The sequence below is a fragment of the Labeo rohita genome, chromosome 16 (assembly GCF_022985175.1).
Source record: "Labeo rohita strain BAU-BD-2019 chromosome 16, IGBB_LRoh.1.0, whole genome shotgun sequence".
In the NCBI taxonomy this organism is placed as follows: domain Eukaryota; kingdom Metazoa; phylum Chordata; class Actinopteri; order Cypriniformes; family Cyprinidae; genus Labeo; species Labeo rohita.
The window spans coordinates 3,113,911-3,136,038 of NC_066884.1; the positions used below are offsets into that span (position 1 = coordinate 3,113,911).

Sequence of the window (22,128 nt, forward strand, 5' to 3'; positions counted from 1 at the left end):
AAAGTCTGTGTGCCATTTGTCACATAATAATATAATATTTGTCACATAATATAACATAGTATTATATAAGTTATAATAAAAATAAATTTTACTATATGTATAGTTATTATTTTAAAAAAAATTATGAAATAATTTAAATATAAATACAATTAAATAAAATATAAAATGCAACTGAAAATGAAAAATAAAAAAATAATATATGGAAATTTAATATATTACATTTGTGTATGGCAAGAGCACAATAAATATGGCTGAACAAATTTAAGGACGTCATAGAGCAGATTTAAGAAAGTAATGAGGCATAAGTACAACACAAAGTGTGAATGGAACAAACAGCACTATGTGAAATACTGATGCTGATCATTTCTGCAATGATTGCAGTGGCAGAACTGACAAACTCGCCACGCTAATTGGTTGTTGATGTTGTGTGTGGTTAATTTGGCTATAGATATACAGTGCAGTTTGAAAACATTTCATCGTTAAGTATGTAGGAGTAATCAGGACCTAACGGCTACACAAATCGAGTAAACGGTTGTGGTAAATTAGCCTCAGCAGAGAAAGAGGCTTAAATTAATGAAATATTCACAACCAGTTGTTTTATATGTTCATTTGCTAACTAGCAGCAGTTTCCTGTTGCCTGAAGAAAACCTTCCTCTTTCTCTATAAACGCTCGCTTTTCCTAAACTCACCCGGAACAAGCGATTAAAAATATCATCTCCTGCTGAGTAAAACCGCTTAAACCAGACTAATGTGCTGTGCTGGTCTTAGCTGGTCAGCCAAGGCTGGTTTTAATTGATAGTTTTCATCAGGTCTGCCTGGTAAACTAGATTAAACAGAAAACCACCTGGGGCTGATTTAAATAGTTTGTTTTCAATATTATTGAGACATTTTTTGTGTGAACAGCTATAAACTTGAAGCTAAAACTAAAAAAAAAAAAAAAAAAAAAAAATCACTTGGAATATGAAATAAAAAATGACCTGAAATAAATAATACAAAATGATTTTTCAGTTAGTTTAGCAATATTTCTCATTTCTCTACCGATCATAAATTTAAAACTGTAATCTTTAAAATGAAAATAAAAAATATTAAAATAAAGTGCTTTAAAATATAATATAATATAATATAATACAATATAATAATAAATATTTATATATTATAAAGCTAGTTTCAGCAACATTTTTTGTTTTAATTTAACTTGATGTACTAAAATAAATAAAACTGAAATTATTAAAACTAGAAACACACAAATGATTAAACTACATTTTAAATGAAAATGAAAATGATACAAATAAAAAATGCTTCAAAAATAAAAATAAAACAAATAATAATAATAAAATAAATAATTTATTTAGAAATAATACAAATATAATTAATGCAGTAATTTAATATTAATAATATAATGTAATAAATAAAATAATATAATATTAATAATTTTAATAAAAACTATAATAGTATCTCAATGATACTAAAATAACACTGGGCTGAAACATACAAAACCAGCCAAGAATATGAAGAAGTCATATTTCATTTTCCCAAGATCGAAAGTATGAATTTTTTTGCATTATGACATCCATTTTATTACAATAAGTGCACATTTACACACAAATTGCCAATATCATAATGCTACCATTATTGTTAAATGAAGTCATAATAATAATAATGACATTAAAGTCTCAGTACATTGTAGTTCTGTCTAAAATTTATGCTCATTTAAACGAAAAAATCTTTGTATTATAGTAATGAGAATCACCATTGAGAATAATGGGAGTTATAAAGAAAACTTAAAAGAAATCATTACACTAATGAGAACTTTGGGGGAAAAACATGCTTAACTGTCATGAAAATAATGCATATGCAGAAAAAATCTTAACAGGGTTCATTTTCTTTATGCACAATATAGTTTCTTATTTCTTTCAATCTTACGGTGAAATGTTTTCATGGGATTCCTGCTTTATCACTAAAATAAGCTGCTCGATTATTGCCGCAAGCGCTAGTGCATTAAACAAATAGTCTCTCTGTCCATTAAAAAATGATATAATAATATACATTATTTAGAAAACACCAGTGAAAATGCTCTAGTACAAGGAAATCTGTAGTGTTCATGTGATTTGTTATCATGTCCTTGTTGTTTCATTCAGCCCTGGATTTTTAAAAATCCCTGAGGTTTTTTTTTCAATAAAGCAGAGCTATAAGAGATGAACTATTTTCAGACATTTTACAATCTGACAATGGAAGCTTTCAGTAAATGCTCAAAGCACATGTTTTGTAGGACTCCTCTATTACTTGACATTGATGCTCTGCAGTGGACAAAAGATCTGCTGTAGAACATTAATTCAGTTAATAAACACTTTGGGCACAACAAACTTTAACAAACTCTTACGCAGCCTTCAAGTTGTGTTAGACTGATCGTAATTCATTTGAAATTGTGAATGTGCGCTTCAGTACACATTCTGTGCACCAGCTAACAGGGAATGCTCTCAAAACTCTGGCTAATGTTCTGGTAAGGTTCTCTTAAAGGTATAAACAAATGTTTTTCCAGTAACATTAACCCGTTTAATCCTAAATTTTTCCCAGACATGAAAATATCCAAATGATGTGTGATTAGTAACCCTGTGAAATAATCATTAATAATATATATATATATATTTTTTGGAAACGTGTGTGAACAATTGTGACCGGTGGGATAATGTGTATGCTAAATTAACATATTGCTGCAATTGTTCTATCCTAGCTATTTTAAACTGTTTGATCACATTCTAGGATTACTATTATGCATAAAAAACCCTTATGCAACACTGATAGGAATACTGATAAAATACAACCAGCAACATATTTTAAAATTGTTACTTTTTGTAAAATATATCATCAAATCTTTATATTAATGCTACCAGTATTATACTTATTTGTAACATTTGAACTTTTAATTAGTGCATTATTTTATTATTGCAACATTTTAGTGCAATTTTCACGATTAACTGCAATTTACATGTATAAAAATTCACTGTTGTACCACCGCTCACTATTGTGAACATCAACACGTTTACTCATTCTATGACCACACTTAACGAAACTGAATATATGTGACCCTGCACCACAAAACCATAAGGGTCAATTTTTCGAAATTGAGATGTATACATCTTCAGAAAGCTGAATATATAAGCTTTTCATTGATGTATGATTTGTTAGGATAGAATGATATTTGGCCGAGATACAACTATTTCAGTATATGAGGGTGCAAAAAAATCTAAATATTGAGAAAATCGTCTTTAAAGTTGTCCAAATGAAGTTCTTAGCAATGCATATTACTAATCAAAAAATAAGTGTTGATATATTTACAGTAGGGATTTAACAAAATATCTTCATGGAACTTGATCTTTACTTAATTTCCTAATGATTTTTGGCATAAAAGAAAAATCAATAATTTTGACCCACACAATGTATTTTTGGATATTGCTACAAAAGAGGTTTTGTAGTCCAGGGTCACATATGTGAATTCATATATTAATACAAGACACCTTAAAGATGATGTGTGCCAAAAATCTTTGTCATATCTTTATGTTAATATACTTTGCTAGCCTTTTGTTTTGGAGCTTTGATGCAACCATCATCTTCTCAAGGTGCAAACAGGAATTAAACTGCTCTGGTCATGTGACAATTTGCACTAATTACGTGAAACTGCACATATTTAATTGAGACCCTTTATTTTTTCCATTTGCGGGAAGTGCACTGAAACATCAGTCAGTAGGGTTTTTAAAGCTTTGTAAATGGAAAGTTGTCTGGGTTTTAATAACAAAAGCATTAATGTTTCTTCTAAAGCATTTTAGTTGAACATTCTTCCGATGTTATTTTTTTAAACATTATCACTTACTGCTTGTTTTTTACTTACTAAATGTTTTTCTTGGTTATGTGAAACATTATGGGAATATTACTTTTGAATGTTAATTCTTTTTTTGCTTTGCTAATGTTTCCAATGAGTTACGAAAAGGTTATTTTTGAATGTTTTTTTTTTAATTATTTAAAAAACATTCTTTCTTGGTTATGAGTGTTCCATTTTATAGTTTTGTAAACAGTGTGGGAATGTTACTTTTGAATGTTCTCTGAACATTCTGAAACAAGTAACATTTAAAATAATGTTCTAAGAACATTTTTTTCTGTAGGAAAAGGTAGGAAAATGCTTTTAAACCATTTCAGAATACATTCAAAAATACTAAATACTATTGACAAATTGACATAACTTAAAAAAACTGAGGAAACCTGTTGGGTTATTAAGTACATGATAATTAAAACAATAAGTTAAGTGAACTTGACAATTCACTTAACTTATTTTTTTAAATTATTATTTACTTAATAATTTGAAGGCAATCGCAGAATTAGTGCAAGATGAACATTTGTGGTTAAAAAGTATAGAAATGTAACACTTTTTTAGAAAATGACCAATCGTTTCAATAGATAAGACCCTTATTCCTCAGCTGCATGCAAAATGCATTTAAACTGCATTTTGGAAATTTGAACTCGGGGCACCATATCAGTCCATTATATGGAGAAAAATCCTGAAATGTTTTCCTCAAAAACTATTTCTTTACGACTGAAGAAAGAAAGACATGATCTTGGATGATAAGTGGGTGAGTAAATCATCAGCAAATTTTAATTCTGGAGTGAACTAATCCCTTAATGTTTTCTCTAACATTTGCATAACCAAGAATAAATGTTTTTTACATTTCGGAGAACATTCAAAATGTTCAAATGCAACATAACGCATTGATTTCACACCTAAAACACATATTTGCTCTTTGTTTCTAATGCACTGGTTTAATGAAGAAGTAAAAAGGAGAAATAAAATTGTCACTTATTTACAATTAAATTAAATTCAGAAACATTCAAGCTTATGCATGAATTGTTCCCAGCAAGGCAGCAGTCGTGTACATTGTCTATGTGTGTCATAAATCACAAACTGCTTCAAACGCTTCACGCTGCAGCTGGAGTTTGTTCAAGTTATGCATTATTAAAAAGGGTGAAAACGATGCACTTTGCTGAGCACACAGTACAAGACCGTTTACTTTCAAGTGCCATCAGTGGACACGTCGCTATTATCTGTCTACGGCGAAGCTCGACGTGAAAACTAGCCTGGGGGAGTGAGAATTGCACATTCACTTATTTTGTACAGTGGAAAGTCACTTCCTGCAGGGTGTTTATTTATCCTTGACTTTATGCCTTTGTAGATTTACGAATGTTTCGAGAGCACAAAAGCAAGCGCTGCAGAGTTTGAGTGGAATAAGGTACTCACTGAAGAGTAACATGCTGGCATTGGAAGCCCCAAGGCGGTTGGAGGCAAAACAGGTGTAGTTGCCAAAGTGTTTTTCTGTGACGTTGGTGAAGAGCAGCAGGGAACGTGTCTTCTCGTTTTTAATCTTCAGCGTGTTATCATTCTCTACCGGCCTGAGAAAAAAGCAATACGACAGATCACACGTTAGGGTATGCGAGTTGTCACGTAAACCCGGTATGTGCCGCTTCCTGTGGTTCACACCGTCTGTTTTGCTCGCTTTGCTAATGTTAGCTTACCTTCGGTCATCCCGGTACCATTCAAAGGACGCGGTGGGCACCGCCATAGCCTCACAGCGCAAGATTGCAGTTTTTCCCAGCTGGGCGGGCATGTTCTTTACATCTGTGATTACTGGTGGATCTAAAAACCAAACGGCAGTGTACAAAAGTCAAGCGTTAGAACTTATTATTCAATTAAAGCAATAATTCATTAAAAAATGAGAAAATAATGAGATGATCTCAGCATCATGTAATTTCAAACCTGCAACCGGGAAGTTTTTTGCTAACTACATGTTCCTTTAAAGTCAAAATGATCATGTTAGAATCATGCAAAATGTTCTTGCATGCTTTTAATGGTACTAACATTGTTTATATTGCTTTAAAAAGCAAATTTTAAGCTTTTCTTAAATTGCATAATAAAAAAACAAAATGCAGAGGAGATTTTGTCAATAAACGGATGCACAAACTTTCTAAAAGTATGGGAGACTGCAGAAGACATGCATTATTATTAGAATTATTACTATTATTTTCAAGTAAATAATTAATCGAGTAATAAATAAATACATTAATTAATAACTTTATTTTTTAAAAGCATAAATCCTATAAAAGTTTACAAGGTGTATGCTTAAAAAAGTCAGAAAAAATAAAATTATTTCAATAAATATTCTCTTGATAGCTGTATTTTCTGAAACATGTTTAGATATTTTACTGGAAAGCAAGGCAAAAATATAATTTTTATAAAAATTAGACTAAGATGATTTGCAGAGAATATATTTATGTAAATATATAACTATTACTGTTCACAAGTTTGGGGTCAGTAAGTCTACAAAGACTGCATTTATATGATCAAAATACAATAAATATTGTAAAATATTATTACAATTTAAATGAATTGTTTTGTATTTGAATCTATTTTCAAATGTAATTTATTTCTGTGACCAAACTCAATTTTCAGCATCATTACTCAAGTCTTGTCACATAATCCTTCAGAAATCATTTTAATATGCTTAATATTTTTGTGGAAAATGTGATTTTTTTTTCAACTGATGAATAGAAAGTTCAAAAGAGCATTATTTACTTAAAACAGAAATCTTTTGAAACATAAATGTCTTACGAACTGTCACGTTTAATGTAATGCATCCTTGCTAAATCAAATTAATAATTTCTTTTAAAAAAAAATTATACTTTAAAGGTAATTTTCTACTGTACTCAAGCACAGCAGGGATTCCCTGAAATAGCTTAAATACAATAATGAAGTACAATTACTCAAGTTCTTTAAACCCTGCGGAGATGAGAGGAGATGATGAAAAGATAAAGAGTTTAATTCTATAGGCGGCTGATCTCAATCCAATTTATGCTTCCATTACTCAATCACAGAGTGTTTTGAAACGCTCCCAACAATCTCATTAGGATGTCAAAGTGAGTTGCTGACAGGAGCAGAGCGGCTCGACTTACAGTTGACTGTGACCTTGACGCGGCGCGTGTCTGGCGGCGCCACGCCGTTGTTGGTGATGCATTCAAATTCCTCGGCTTGATGCCGCTTGATTTCTGTGATTTCCAAAAATTCGCCTTCGCTCATGAGGCCGTCTGTGAAGACAAAAGACGAGAGGGTGATTGAATACCAGCGCCGTGGCGCACAATGTCATACGTGAGCGTAATTGGGTTGGTAGGTGTTCCAGAAGCAGCGGCATTGTTCCACATTGTCATGGCGAACAAAAAAGGCCTGAGGACATGGCAGCAGGAACCACGGGAACGACTCTCCTTATTCATCATGTAGCGGACGCTTTTTATCCGAAGCGACTTTCGGTCGGTGGACCACAAGGGACAGAACTGCTGGAGTAACAGGCTGTTGAATGTCTTGCCCTGGAGCGCAATGGTGGCACAGGAATTCACTGATCTTTAGCCACTGCACTGCCTCCTCTAAGACGACTAAACGATTTCATCAGTTTTAAATTTCACCCGATGCCTAAAGGTTTACTTCAACAGTCTTCAAGGTGAAGTGTGTCATTGCTGAACCACTAGTGGCACTAGATAGAACTGTCATCTGTTTTTATAAATATAAAAAAGCTGCCTAACAACGATTTAGAACTTCTTAGATAACTGCCTAGCAACTGCATAGCAACTACGGAACATCTTAGAAGCAACATCCTAGCAACCACTCAAAAAACATTGCAATAGATGGCCAACATGTTATATTTTATATAAAATTCTTTGTTTACTTTTTTCACATTATTCAGTAACTTTACACTTCCTATTTACATGCTTGACTTCTAAGCAACTGCTTAGTAACCACTCAAAACCTTAGCAACAGCCTGAAAACCGCTTGGAACTCCTCACTAATCGTCTAGAAACTTCATAGGAACAACATCTTATCAAGTATTCAAAACACCTTAGCAATACCCTATAAACCAGTTAGAACTTTAACAACTGCCTAGCAACAATCTAGAACTTAGCAACATCCAAGAAACCACTCAAAACATCTTAGCAACAGCCTTGCAACCAGTTTAAAACACGAGTAACAATCTAGCAACACCCTATAAACAAGTCAGAACTTCTTAGCAACAACTCAAAATCTAACAACCACTCCAAACACCTTAACAACAGCCTGAAAACCAGTTAGAATGTCTTAGCAACTCCCTAGCAACAACTCAGAACCTAGAAACCACTCCAAACACCTTAACAACAGCCTACAAACCTAGCAACCACTCAAAATACCTTAACAACAGTCAACAAACAAGTTACAACCTCTTAGCAACTTCCTAGAAACCACTCAAAACACCTTAGCAGAAGCCTATAAACTAGTAGAACTTTAACAACTGCCTAGCTACTCCCTAGCAACAATCTAAAACTTAGCAACATCCAAGCAACCACTCAAAATCCTTTAGACTTGCAACCACTTAGAACTCTTTAGTAACCACCTAGCAACAACATTTTGGCAACTATTTAAAACACCTTAGCAACAGCCTACAACCAAGTTAGAAAATCCTAGCAGAGGATTCAGAAGTCAGAACCTAGCAACCACTCCAAACACCTTAGCAACAGCCTATAAACCAGTTAGAACTTTTTAGTAACTCCCTAGCAACCGCTTTGAACCACTCAAACCCCCCTACAAACCTACAGCAACCAGTTAGAAATTTTTAGCAATTACCAAGCATGCCTAGCAACAGTTTAAGACTTAGCAACATCCTAGCAACTATTCGAAACACCTAAACAACAGCTTAGCAACTACATAGAGCAGCTTAGCAACCACCTAGCAACAACTTTTTAGCAACTATTTAAAACAGCTTAGCAACATCCTACAAACAAGTTAGAACTTCTTAGCAACTGCCTAGCAACAACTCAGAACCTATTAAGCACTCAAAACATCTTAGCAACAGCCTATAAACCAGTTAAAACTTTACCAACTGCCTAGCAACTCCATAGCAACAATTTAGAACCTAGCAACATTCAAGCAACCACTTGAAATACCTTAGCAACAGCCTTGCAACCACTTAGAACATCTTAGTAACCACCTAATGTAGCAACTCCCTAGAAACAACATTTAAGCAACTATTTTAAACACCTTAACAACAGCCTACAAGTTAGAACATCTTAGCAACTCCCTAGTAACAACTCAGCAACTAGCAACCACTCCAAACACCTTAGCAACAGCCTATAAGCCAGTTAGAACTTCTTAGAAACTCCCTAACCATTCAACCATTCGAAAAACAGCAACAGCATTTCAACCACTTAGAACACCTTAGCAACCACCTAGCAGCTCCCTAGCAACGTTATAGAAATGATTGAATATACCTTATTCTAAGCATTGCTCTAACACTGTAGCAACCAATCAAAACAACTAAGCAACAATTTAGAATCAAGCAAGCAAGAATTTAGAATTTAGCAACAGCCTACAAACAATTTAGAACACCTTAGCAACTACCTAGCAACAACTTAGAACCTAGCAACCACTCAAAAGAACTTAGCAACAACCTATAAACCAACTTTTTAGCAACTGCATAGCAACTCCAACAACAGCCTACAAGTTAGAACATCTTAGCCACTGTTTAGCAACTCCCTAGTAACAACTCAGAAACTCGCAACCACTCCAAACACCTTAGCAACAGCCTATAAGCCAGTTAGAACTTCTTAACAACTCCCTAGCAATGATTCAGAACCTAGCAACATCCAAGCAACGACTCCAAATACCTTTAAGCAAGTGACTAGCAACAATTTAGAGAACCTAGCAACCTCGAAACACCTTAGCAACAGCGTTTCAACCACTTAGAACACCTTAGCAACTCCCTAGCAACATTTTAGAAATTATTGAATATACCTTATTCTAAGCATTGCTCTAACACTGTAGCAACCAATCAAAACATCTTAGCAACCACCTACTGTAGCAACTCCCTAGAAACAACATTTAAGCAACTATTTAAAACACCTTAACAACAGCCTACAAGTTAGAACATCTTAGCAACTGCTTAGCAACTCCCTAGTAACAACTCAGAACCTAGCAACAGCCTATAAGCCAGTTAGAACTTCTTAGCAACTCCCAATCAACAATTCAGAACCTAGCAACATCTAAGCAACGACTCCAAAAACCTTTTAGCAAATGACTAGAAACAATTTAGAGAACCTAGCAACCTCGAAACACCTTAGCAACAGCGTTTCAACCACTTCGAACACCTTAGCAACTCCGTAGCAACATTTTAGAAATTACTGAACACACCTTATTCTAAGCATTGCTCTAGAAACATTGGAGCAACCAATCCAAACACCTCAGCAATCATCTAGCAATGTCTTAACAAGCACATTGAACGGAAGACTGTCTTTCTGTCTATCTAATGCCTCCTCTTTGCTACTGCTTAGCAACCACTCAGAGGACCTTAGCAACATGTCAGAAATCATACAGAGCACATTAGCAAATGTGCACCCTAGCAACCCCTCAAAATACCTTAACAACTACCTAGCAACTACACAAAACTACTGCAACCACATATCATATTTAATTGCTGCTGTCAAAAGGCACAGGCCTTATATAACCTTCAGTTTTCACATCTCTACTCAAGCTACACTTCTATAACCTTCAGACTTCAAACTCAAACACATGCGATGAATTTCCTTTCCTACTTATGTTTGCAGATTTGTTTGGTGCTTCCAGTGGAGCAGAAACCACATACTTCACCTTGATTAAAATTAATTTCAACAGAATAAAATTTATTTATTTAACAAGAGCGGAGGCGAGTGACAAACGGTCCGTGGATTAAACTGAAAGGCTCTGATAAGAAACTGGAGTCTGCGTCGCTCTCGGATAAACATCACAGAACGTGTGTTGGGTAATGCGTCACTGAGCTTTATTTACCGGCCATTGTGAACTACAAAAAGACTGTCTCGCACCTCTAAGGCACTTCTTCCCCTTTAGCGAGACGAAACAGACAACAACACAAATCTGTAATAACAAGGACAAGGGTGGATTCGCCTCTGTTTGACGAAAGTGGTTGTTATTAGTACAACGATGACAGCGAGAACGGGTACATACGGAGGCTCACTTCTGCCACAGAATACAAATAAAAAATGTAACTGCAATTTTTTATCTCACAACTCTGACTTTTCTCTTGTAATTGCAAGTACACATCTTGCAATCCTGACTTTTTCTCATAATAGAGTGATAAAAAACAATTGTGAGTTACAAACTTGGGCAGTTGTGAGAAAAGCCAGAATTGTGAGATATAAACTTGCAATTACAAGAAAAAGTTAGAATTGTGAGATAAACTCGCAACTAACTCTTCGCAAAAACCTGCTCTCCATAGTTACTGTTGCTATGTCTGACAAACAATGCCATTCTCACACTACACGTCATGTTCTCACGCAGTTAAAAAAAAAAAAAATCACGTAGCAAAGGGGAAACTGACAACATGCCGACAGACAAGATAGAGCAGGTTACTTCTGGTATAAAACAAGGTCTCAGCTTTAAAATGTCATTTTTAAGGAATTCAAACAATAAATACTGTTTTGTGGCTCTTTAATGTGTCGTGACAGATCAGTCTTATTAGATCAATCGACACATAAACTGCGAGAAAAAAGACAGAATTGCGCGATAAAATCTCATATGCAAGAAAAAAGTCGGAAATGCAGGATTTACATTTAATTGTGAAAAAAAAGACAATCGTGACATGTAAACTCGCATCTGCGAAAAAAATCAATTGCACAATATAAACTTACAATTGTGAGAATAGTCATAATTGCAAGATAAACTTTTTGTGAAAAAAAGTCATAATTGTGAGAAACTTGGAAACTGTGAGAAAAAAGTCAGAATTGCAAAATACAGAAGAAAGCCTGAATTTTGGGACATAAACTCTCAACTGATCGAAAAAAGTCAGAACTGTGAGATTTAATCTCGCAATTGAGAAAAAAACCCCCAAAATTTATGAGATAAATTCACAATTGATCAAAAAAAGTCCAAATTGCAAGATATAAACTCACAATTGCGAGGAAAAAAAAAGTCAAAGTGCAAGTTTATATCTCACCATTCTGACTTTATTTCTCTCAATTACAAGTTTATATCTCGCAATTTTGACAAAACTCGCAATTCTGACTTTTTGCACAGAAATGCAGGATATAAACTTTCAATTGTGAAAAAAAGACAATTCTGAGATCAACTTGCTTTTGCGAGAAAAGTCAAAATGGCAAAATATAAACTCACGTTTGCAATTCAGAACTGCAAGATACAAACTCACAATTGGGAGAAAAATTCAGAATTGCAGGATATAATCTCAACTGTGGGGAAAAAAAAGAACTGTAAGATGTAAACTTGCATTTGCGAGAAAAAGTCAAAATTGCAAGATATAAACTCGCAAATATAAATTGCAGGATATAAACTCACAACTGTGAGAAAAACTAATTGTGAGATGTAAACTCTCATGTGTGAGAAAAGTCAAAATTGCAACATATAAACTCACATTTGCAAATAAAAGTCAAAATTGCAGGAAAAAGCAAAAGGGACAAAAAAAAATGTGAGAGAAAAATCACATTTGCAAGAAAAAAGTCAGTTGTGGGATATAAACTCACAACTGTGAGAAAAACATTTGTGAGATGTAAACTGACATTTGTGAGAAAAAAGTCATAATTGCGAGATAAACTCACAAACTGTGAAAAACAGTCAGAATTCCAAGATATAAACTTGCATTTGCAAAAAAAAGTCAGAATTGCACAATTTAAACAAACAAACAAAAAAAGACAATTGAGACATATAAACTCAAATTTGCGAGAAAAAGTCAATTGCGGGATATAAACTCACAATTGCCGACCCCACATTTGCAACAAAAAAGTAATAATTGCGAGATAAACTCACAAACTGCAAAAAAAAAAAAAAAAAGTCAGAATTGCAGGATATAAACTCAGTTGTGAGCAAAAAAAAAAGACAATTTTGAGATGTAAACTCACATCTGCGACAAAAAAAGTCATAATTAAGTCATAATTGTGATAATCTTGCAAACTGCAAGAAATTAGTCAGAATTGCAAGATATGAACTTGCTTTTGCGAGATGAAAGTCAGAATTGTGCGAAAAACTCAACTGATAGAAAAAAGTCCAAATGGCAGGATATAAACAATTGTGAGACAAAAGTCAAAGTGCAAATTTATATCTCACCATTCTGACTTTCTCACAATTACAAGTTTATATCTCACAATCTTTTTGTCTCAGAACTGTGAGTTTATATCCTGCTATTTTGACTTCTTTGTATCAGAATTGCGTGAAACAAATCAGAACTGTGAAATAAAATGTTGCAATTATGTTTTTTATTTTTTATCCCGTGGTGTAAACAAGCTTCCATAGATTCATGCTTGCTTTCTTGTGCAACCATTTCCATATATAACAGTCAGAACGGCACACAAAAATCCCTGTGTCAACCAGAATAATCCACTTCTTAGTAGTTTTTCTCTGGCTTCAGTCAGTGGAGAGACAGAAAACACAATGGCAACCGCACACCTTTTAATTCACAACCGCCGGGACTTGATTCCACAAATTCTGCACCTTTTCTAATTGAAGATTATTCCGGAGGATTATTAGCACAGCTACTGAACTGGAGAGGATTATTTGCACCTGCCGACGCCACCGACCGAGCGCACGCTAGGGTTTACAGCAATGTTATTCACTCATTCCATTAGCGTAATAAATATCGTTCCCCCGTGACATCTTCGTCAGGCCTTCTGAGCACCCGCTTCAACCCGCTGAGGGGGACAAAAATCATCTTATCCTGACAAAGAGGGTTTACAGGTAAAGAGACTGGTACGTCTCATGCGCTTTGAGCTGAGATGCTTACTAAGTAGACGCTATTTGTATTTATTTCTCACAGTTGTGACAAACGCATTCCCATGTGGCCAGACGCATTTGTGCTCTGCTGCAGCTGGAAAATATCAGTGAAATGACAAAATCTGCTTTAGAAACACATTCGATTGGCTGGATGGAAACAATGATGCCTACAAGATCTAGATACATGTTAAATAATGCAAAAAAAACCAAAACCCTAAAAGAAACAAAAACAAAGGTCACGGGGTCAAGTATCTATCCATCTATTTCTGTTACACTGACAAATTTGCTTTATTAGTCAAGTTAAAAATTACAGTTATATAACAGTTATATTTTTTTGGAATTTTAGTTCATTTTAAATCTGTTTGTTACATTCATTCTACATTCTGTTTACTATCTCAATTTAAATTCGGGAATTCAACTGGAATTTAACCCTATAAAGCCTAACATAAAATTATAGTCAGAAACAACTGGTTTATTGAAACTTCAGATAAAAAAACCCAATAAAATCAGGCTTTATGACTATTATATACTGGGAATATAGATAAAAAAAAACCCAAAACAAAACAAACAAACAAAAAATTAATTTAGAGGCCCAAACTGAAAAGATTTTTTTGTTTTGTTTTGGGCAGATGCTCATATTAATGTGACAATGAAATAAAATAAAATAAATACCTTTTATTCAGAGGCCCAAAATGAGCATAAATATGCAATATGGGGCAGAAGCTGATATATACATAACCAAAAAATAAAATAAAATAAAATAAAATGAAATATTCAGAGGCTCAAAATGATCATAAATATGCAATTTGGGGCAGATACTGATATTTCTGTAACCACAAACAAATAAAAAATAAAAATAATTAAAAATGAAATGAAATAAAATTAAATAAAATAAAATAAAATAAAATTAAATTAAAATATTTTATTCAGAGGCCCAAAATGAGCCTAAATATGCAAGTTAGGGGAGATGCTGATATTTACGTCACCAAAAATTAAAATAAATAAAATTAAATTAAATACAATTTTTTATTCAGAGGCCCAAAATGATCATAAATATGCAAGTTAGGGTAGATGCTGATATTTATGTAACAAAAAAAAAACAAAACAACAAAAAACAAAAAACAAAACAAAAAAATAAAATAAAATTGTACTCAGAGGCTCAAAATGAGCATAATATGCAGTCTGGGGCAGATGCTGATATTTATGTGGCCTATAAATAAATAAATAAATAAAACATACAAAAATCCTTGTAATGTAAATCAATGAGATTTACAACAATATAGCAGACTATGTACATAAAATAACAAAACATTCAGTTGTCACTCTGGGTTTTCAGCAAAGTTTTATCATGTTAATTATTTAGAGGCCTTAGAAATGTGTGTATCAAATCTTCAGCAGGCTTTATAGGGTTTAAGGTATTCTCAATTCAAATCTGCATCTCATAACGCAGCTATATTTCAGAAATCACATTAGAGAGGGTTTAGACTGCACAAAGGTACTCAGTGTTCACAGGAATCAACCATCATCCTGTTAGGATTAGATCTACATTCAATAAGATGCGAATAAATCGGTTGTGAGGCTCAGAAAAAAAGCCTCACTACTGAAATGATCTTTTGTGTCACCTTGAACGACATTGTAACCAGCTGTCTGTCTGTGGGCACTAATATGAGCATGCATGCGTCTTTGTGGGATTTATTCCATAGGTTATTCATCTAAATGCCTGGATCTGCTAGTTAACACGTACTGGACAGAATGCGTGTGGGTGGTCGGTCTAATGGATGAAATCGACCTGTCGAACGCATGATTGATGCCGTTTCCATCCTCATACACATGCATGTACGCCGCAAGCTAGTCGCATCGACGGAGTGGGCGTGTCACCTGTCAACGGCACGTCAGGTGTGTGATTGTGATGTCATCGCACCCTGTCTGCTTCCCTACAGTGTGATGTACAGGTCCAGATGGCTTTGTGTTTCTCTGGCCGAGTCTACACGCCCAATTTCTCGCCCGGCTGCTGGCAACCAATAGCTCCACCGCAGCGACTCGCGCTGAATAACAATGTGGCTCGTTCTGTCTCGCTTTACGCCCCTCTCTTTATTTCTGCCGTGCCGGTGGGTTATGAGGTGCAGAGGAAGTGCTGAGTGGGGAAAAGCACAGACCGAAAGATCTGCAGACAAGCTATGACTTCAATTATATGCAGAGTAGGAGTAATTTTATATCATGATAATGGTATATGTCACAGTGTGGTTATTTTTGCTCAGATTTCAGAGGGAAAAATGGTATAAAATAACTTTGAATCTTTAAAATTTAAATTTTTAACATTTATTTTTTTGTCGTCAGGCAGGAAATCAATCATTCGGATTAATTAATTGTTTAAACTACAAGTTTAAAAGCTAACACATCTCAGATAACTAAATAAGATTAAAAAACTAATACTTTAAATGCATTTTAAAAACTGCATACATTTCAAAAATTATTTTAAACATTATACACACACACATATATTTAATTTTTTTTTATTTTGTTTAAATACATAAATTTAAATAATTATTTTAAACATTTTTATTTTGCATTTTTATGACAATTACACATTACACAATTACACATTTTTATGACAATTACACATTTCCATCAAATAAGTTAAAGAAATATATATATATATATATATATATATATATATATTTTTTTTTTTTTTTGCATTAAGTAAGTTTTTTTGAAATTTATAATTATTTATATATAAATAACTCTTTGAAAATTAAAAAGAAAAAAAAAATATGTAAAATAAAAATTATTTTTAGATATTACAATTTACCACATATTCCCCACACACAAATAATCGTTTGCTGAAGTTAAAAGGAAAAAAATATATGTAGTAAGATATAAAATGATTATACTTTTAACTTTTTTTAGATAACATTTAAAAAAAAAAAAAAAAAGTAAATACATTAATTAATTTTGCATTTTCACGACAATTACATACATATATATATATATATATATATATATATATATATATATATATAAAGGAAAATAAAAATATACTTTTATATTTACAATTTTTTTTTATTTTTGGATATTTCAATTTACCATATATCACAAACACACATACATATATAATCATTTGTTGAAAGTTAAACAGAAAAAAATAAATAGTAATATATAAAATCATTTTACTTTTACATTTATTTATTTATTTATTAGATATAAATTTTTAATAAAATAAATATAATTTTATTTTATAGAAATAAATTAAAACTAATACATAAAGTTAAATATTAATAAATAAAATTTAAATAACATTTTTATTTTGAAAAAACAAAACAAAAAAATTACATAATTGTTTCTGAATTTTTTCTGATATTTAAATGTCTTTTTATTTTTAACTTGACATAAACCAATATTTCAGATTATTCTTAACAACTGACTGTAAACTGTATACACACATAAATAATTATACATAAAAAAAATTCTACATAAATTAACAGATACAACCATAATGTATACATGTATATTTAAATAATAAATAATTATTTTTTATATTATGGAATATTTTTGGCATTACAGTACTGAGAGTTTACAGGAAAAAAAGAAAAAAATGTATATCTGTAACTAAAATCTTTAGAAATATGACACAGGCATGTTCTCAACACCATTTCTAAGATTCAAAACTGGTCACTGGAGGGATTTGAGATGCTTGTGAATGGCGGGCGTAAAAGACGATGTGCTCGGGTGACCATTTGTGACCGGATCTCTTGAATGTGTACAATAAGCCCACAGATATAGCAAGCGTACACTACACGGACACACTAGAGGTTTAGTATCCGAACTCAGCTGCTCTATTCATGTGACGATGGTCCCTTTCCAGGCAGAGGGACTCTTGAGTTGATTTTAAAGGACTAAGGAGCAATTGGAAAATAAATGACAGTAAATGATGATCCCCACTGTCCTGTAATCAAATCGTGAAAGATTAAATAAAAATGCCCTCTCCTGTTACGCGTTTCATTACGACCACTCAAAATGAAAGCAGCTAATATCAATGATAATGAAAGTTATAAATAGTATGTTAATGATAACTGTAATTATTAATATTGCGGCAGGAACGATAATGGTGACAAAGATGATGATAGCACATTGACAATTATCACCCTGGTTGTGGCTGTAATTATTTATAATGAAATCTGAGCTGTAAATCACCAAGACTAGTTCATAATTGCATGCTACTCCTACTGTTATACTCCAGTATATTGTTTACAGTACGCACATTTTATGCATGAAATACCCTACCCGTACAACCCTGGTAAAAATGTAAAGTATATAGCCAGAATATGCTTTGATTTAAAAAAATACAGTTTGACTGAAAACATTGGAAAAATAGCATGCATGCACAAAATTACATGCAACAGTTTTTGCATAAAAGCCTAAAGAAAACCAAAGGGAAAAATAAATAAATAAATTAAATTTTGCATTAATAAAATATAAAAAAATAAATATTTTGCATCACATATTAAGTGATGTGGCTAAATCTCATGAAAAACGTTTTACCTCAAAATCAAAGATAAATAAATAATTACATTTTGCATTAAAAAATATTTTAAAAAACATTTTGCATCACAGTTAATTCACATTTTGCATCACATATTAAGTGATGTGGCTAAATCTCATGAAAAAGTTTTGCCACTTAATCAAAAGTAAATTAAATAAATACAATTTTGCATAACTAAAATACATATAAAAAAAAACATATTAAGTGATGGGGCTTAATCTCACGAAAAACTTCTTACCACAATATCAAAAGGGAAATAAATAAATAAATAACATTTTGCATTAAAAAAAAAGAATATTTTTTTATCACAATTAATTAATATTTTGCATCACATATTAAGTGATGTGGCTAAATCTCATGAGAAACTTCTTACCACAAAATCAATGTATTTATTTATTAAATTTAGCATAAACAACATATATATAAAAAATAAATATTTAGCATCACAGTTAATAAAATTTTGCACCACATATTAAGTGATGAAAACATTTTACCACAAAATCAAAATGGGAAAAAATACAAACTTAAATTTTTCATGAATAAAACCCAAAAAATATAAATATTCTACATAAAAAAGAAAAGAAAATCTAATGTAAACCTGGTCACATTTAATCCAAAAATCTTAAATAATAAATAAATATATTAATTAAAACAAACAAACAAAAAAAAAAACAAACAGAAAAAAGCAAGCAAAAACCTGGTCATATTTCACCACCAAAAAAAAAAAAAGAAAAAAGAATTAAATTAAAAATGTACATAAATAAAATATATGTAAAAATAAATGTTTTGCATAAACGAAAATCATGAAGAAAACAAAGCATATTTTAGGACCACTGAGATTTTTTGTTTGTTTTTGCCATTTTAGCAATTGCAGTAAAAAGGCTGCAAACAATGCCATTTATCAGCATAAATTAAATTTTAGGTTTAAATAATAAATTATTATTTTCTATACATATTAGTATGGTTTTGCCATTACAGTAACAAGACTTTACAGTAAACAAAATAAAAATATGGCTAATAGTAATGATAATTTTCTTTGCATTCCTGTTTATTTCCACCAAAACGAAAGTTCAAAACACACTAAGCTGCATAAACAGCATCCCACAATGCAATGTGCATAACTTGACCTTCACACACAGTATAAAATAAACATAAAAGACCAAAGATACTCACATTTGAAGTCCTTCCAGGTGACGGTCGGCTCCGGTCTGCCCACCGCCAGGCAAAAAAGACTGACGTCATCGCCTTCGTTCACGGATTTATCCTGCGAGATGTTCACTATCCGGGCCGGCACTGCAAAAGAGACATTTTAATTATGCTTAATAATAAGAGAGTGAATATATAACGCCTTAACTGATGTCAAAAATCACCCTTAGTTTATCCGAATAAATTTACTGGAGACGTGTTGTTTGTTTCAGGGTTTATAAATGATTCCAATCAGCTGTTTTGGCCTAAATTCCCAAAAGCAGAGGGCAACGCATAATGCCGGACGGATAATGAGTCGGCCCTTGAATTTAAATGGCCTATGATCAGAGCTTTAATGAAGATGGCCACAAATTTAGCCTGCGAGGCATTCTCAAGCAGTACATTTTTCAGGTTTCTAACGGGGCGAAATACTTCCGACGATGAACTTAAGATTGAAACCAAAGCGGATCCATTGCCGTTGGAGGAGTGACTGGGGGGTGTAATTATTTTTGCTCATATCGCACTAAGACTAAAATTGAGGGCACAATGGTATCGAGCAAATACGGTCATCTGTCTGCAAAGCCGCCGCAGATAAAAGCCAATGTTTGGCGAGATGATTCTGGCCTGCCGGTTGGCCAACGACGTACTTGAGATGCATTTTGAACACGCTTCCTCTCCTTTTCATACGTCTTCGCTTTGATATTTTCAAGGAAAATTCACTGCGCATGGCACGATATACATAACAATTGACAACTTTCAGCCAGCGGGGTCGGAGTAAAGGGAGGGACGCGAGCAATCCATTAGCGGATCGGTCCGCTGCCAATAAATCACGTCAGTCTGGATGGCTGGACCTCTTACTCATGTTGCCGTTGACGTGACAGTCGGCACGGCCCGTGTCCCGCCCCGCGCCGCGGTCGACCAAAAAGGCCTTCTGGAAGATTACTGAGCATAACCACCCCTCTGATCCTGATTACATCTGTGTCAGCCCCTCTTGTTTCTTTGGTGCCGGCGTCAGAGGAATTGTTCATTTAGATGTTGCGCAGTTGTTTCTTATGAGCTCCACGGCAGGAAGAACATCATCATGGCACATGTTGACAATTATCACCCTGTTGTAAATGTAATTATTGAAGCTGTAAATCACTTAAGACTATATTCATAACTGCATGCTGCTACTACTGTTTCTGCAGTATAAAATACTGTGTGGGCTTTTTGCATTAAACAAAATTGCATTGCATTTTTATGTACAACATTGGTAAAAATAGTAGGTTTGATACAAAAAAAAAAAAAAAATGGCCATACATATAGAGGCATACTGTAAATGTATATGCAACATTTTTTTTTTTTCAAATGCAGCATTTACAAACCAAATTAAGTAAAGTATGGGCAAATCTCATGAAAATCTTGTCATATTTCACCACAAATTCAAAAATAAATAAATAAATAAGAAATGATATTTTACATAAAAATATAAAAACAGTCATTTTGACATTATATACAGGAATTTAGATTTTTTTTCTTGCAGTTTAGAGTATTTTTTATCATTCAGATTTTTTTCCTGATGGTTGTGAAGTTTTTTTTTTAATAAATTAATATTTTTATTTAGCAACGATGCATTAAATTGATCAAAGGTGATAGTAAAAACATGCATAATGTTACAAATAAATGCTGTTTTTTGTGGAAATCACAGTTTGCACAAAAATATGAAATCAGCATATTAGAACAATTTATGAATGACCATAATAAATGTTAAAATAAATTAAAAAATAAAAATATTTAAAAACAAAATAAAAAAATATAATAAACAGATATAAAAGAAATAAAAATAAAATAGAATAAATACATTTAAAAATAACATAAAAAATAAAACAAACAAAAGAAAGAAAGAAAGAAAGAAAATTATATTTTGCAAGAAGAAAATAAAGCATATTAAGCAATGTATGTGGGGAAATCTCATGAAAACAAACAAAAAAACATAAATACATTAAAACAAACTAAAAAGTAAATAAGATGCAAGAAAGAAAGAAAGAAAGAAAGAAAGAAAGAAAAAGAAAAAAGAAAGAAAAAGAAATTAAATTTTGCATAAAGAAATAATAGCATATTAAGTGATGTATGTGGGAGAATCAGAAATTAAAAAAATAAAATAAAATAAAATAATAAAATAAAATACATTTAAAAAAATTAAAAGAAAGAAAAAAATATTTTTGCAAAAAGAAAAAGCATATTAAGTGATGTATGTGTGAGAATCTTATAAAAACAAACAAACACACAAAAAAACAAATAAAATAAAATAAATAAAAAAACAAATATATACATTAAAAAATAAAATAAAATAAGATACAAGAAAGAAAGAAAGAAAAAGACTTTTGCATAAAGAAAACAGAGCATATTAAGTGTATGTGGGAGAATCTCCTAAAAAACCTGGTTGCAATTTATCAAAAAATAAATAAATAAATAAATAAATAAATAAATAAATATATATAAAAACTAATTAAGTGATTTATATGGGCAAATCTCATGAAAACTCATGTAGCACTGAAGACTGGAGTAATAATGCTATAATGCTAAGAAAAAA

The 22,128-nt window shown here is 32.4% G+C and overlaps 1 protein-coding gene across 1 annotated transcript in view; it reads right to left on the reverse strand.

Annotated features, from left to right (window-relative positions):
* Nucleotides 1-22,128, reverse strand: part of iglon5 (IgLON family member 5) — a 230,566-nt gene that overhangs the window by 8,535 nt on the left and 199,903 nt on the right. Inside the window, exons 4-7 of the mRNA XM_051130996.1 lie at nt 19,545-19,664; nt 6,994-7,125; nt 5,560-5,680; nt 5,285-5,436 (exon numbers count right to left, since the gene is read on the reverse strand). Of these exons, the coding sequence (XP_050986953.1) occupies nt 5,285-5,436; nt 5,560-5,680; nt 6,994-7,125; nt 19,545-19,664 (525 nt within the window). The remainder of the gene's footprint in view (nt 1-5,284; nt 5,437-5,559; nt 5,681-6,993; nt 7,126-19,544; nt 19,665-22,128) is intronic.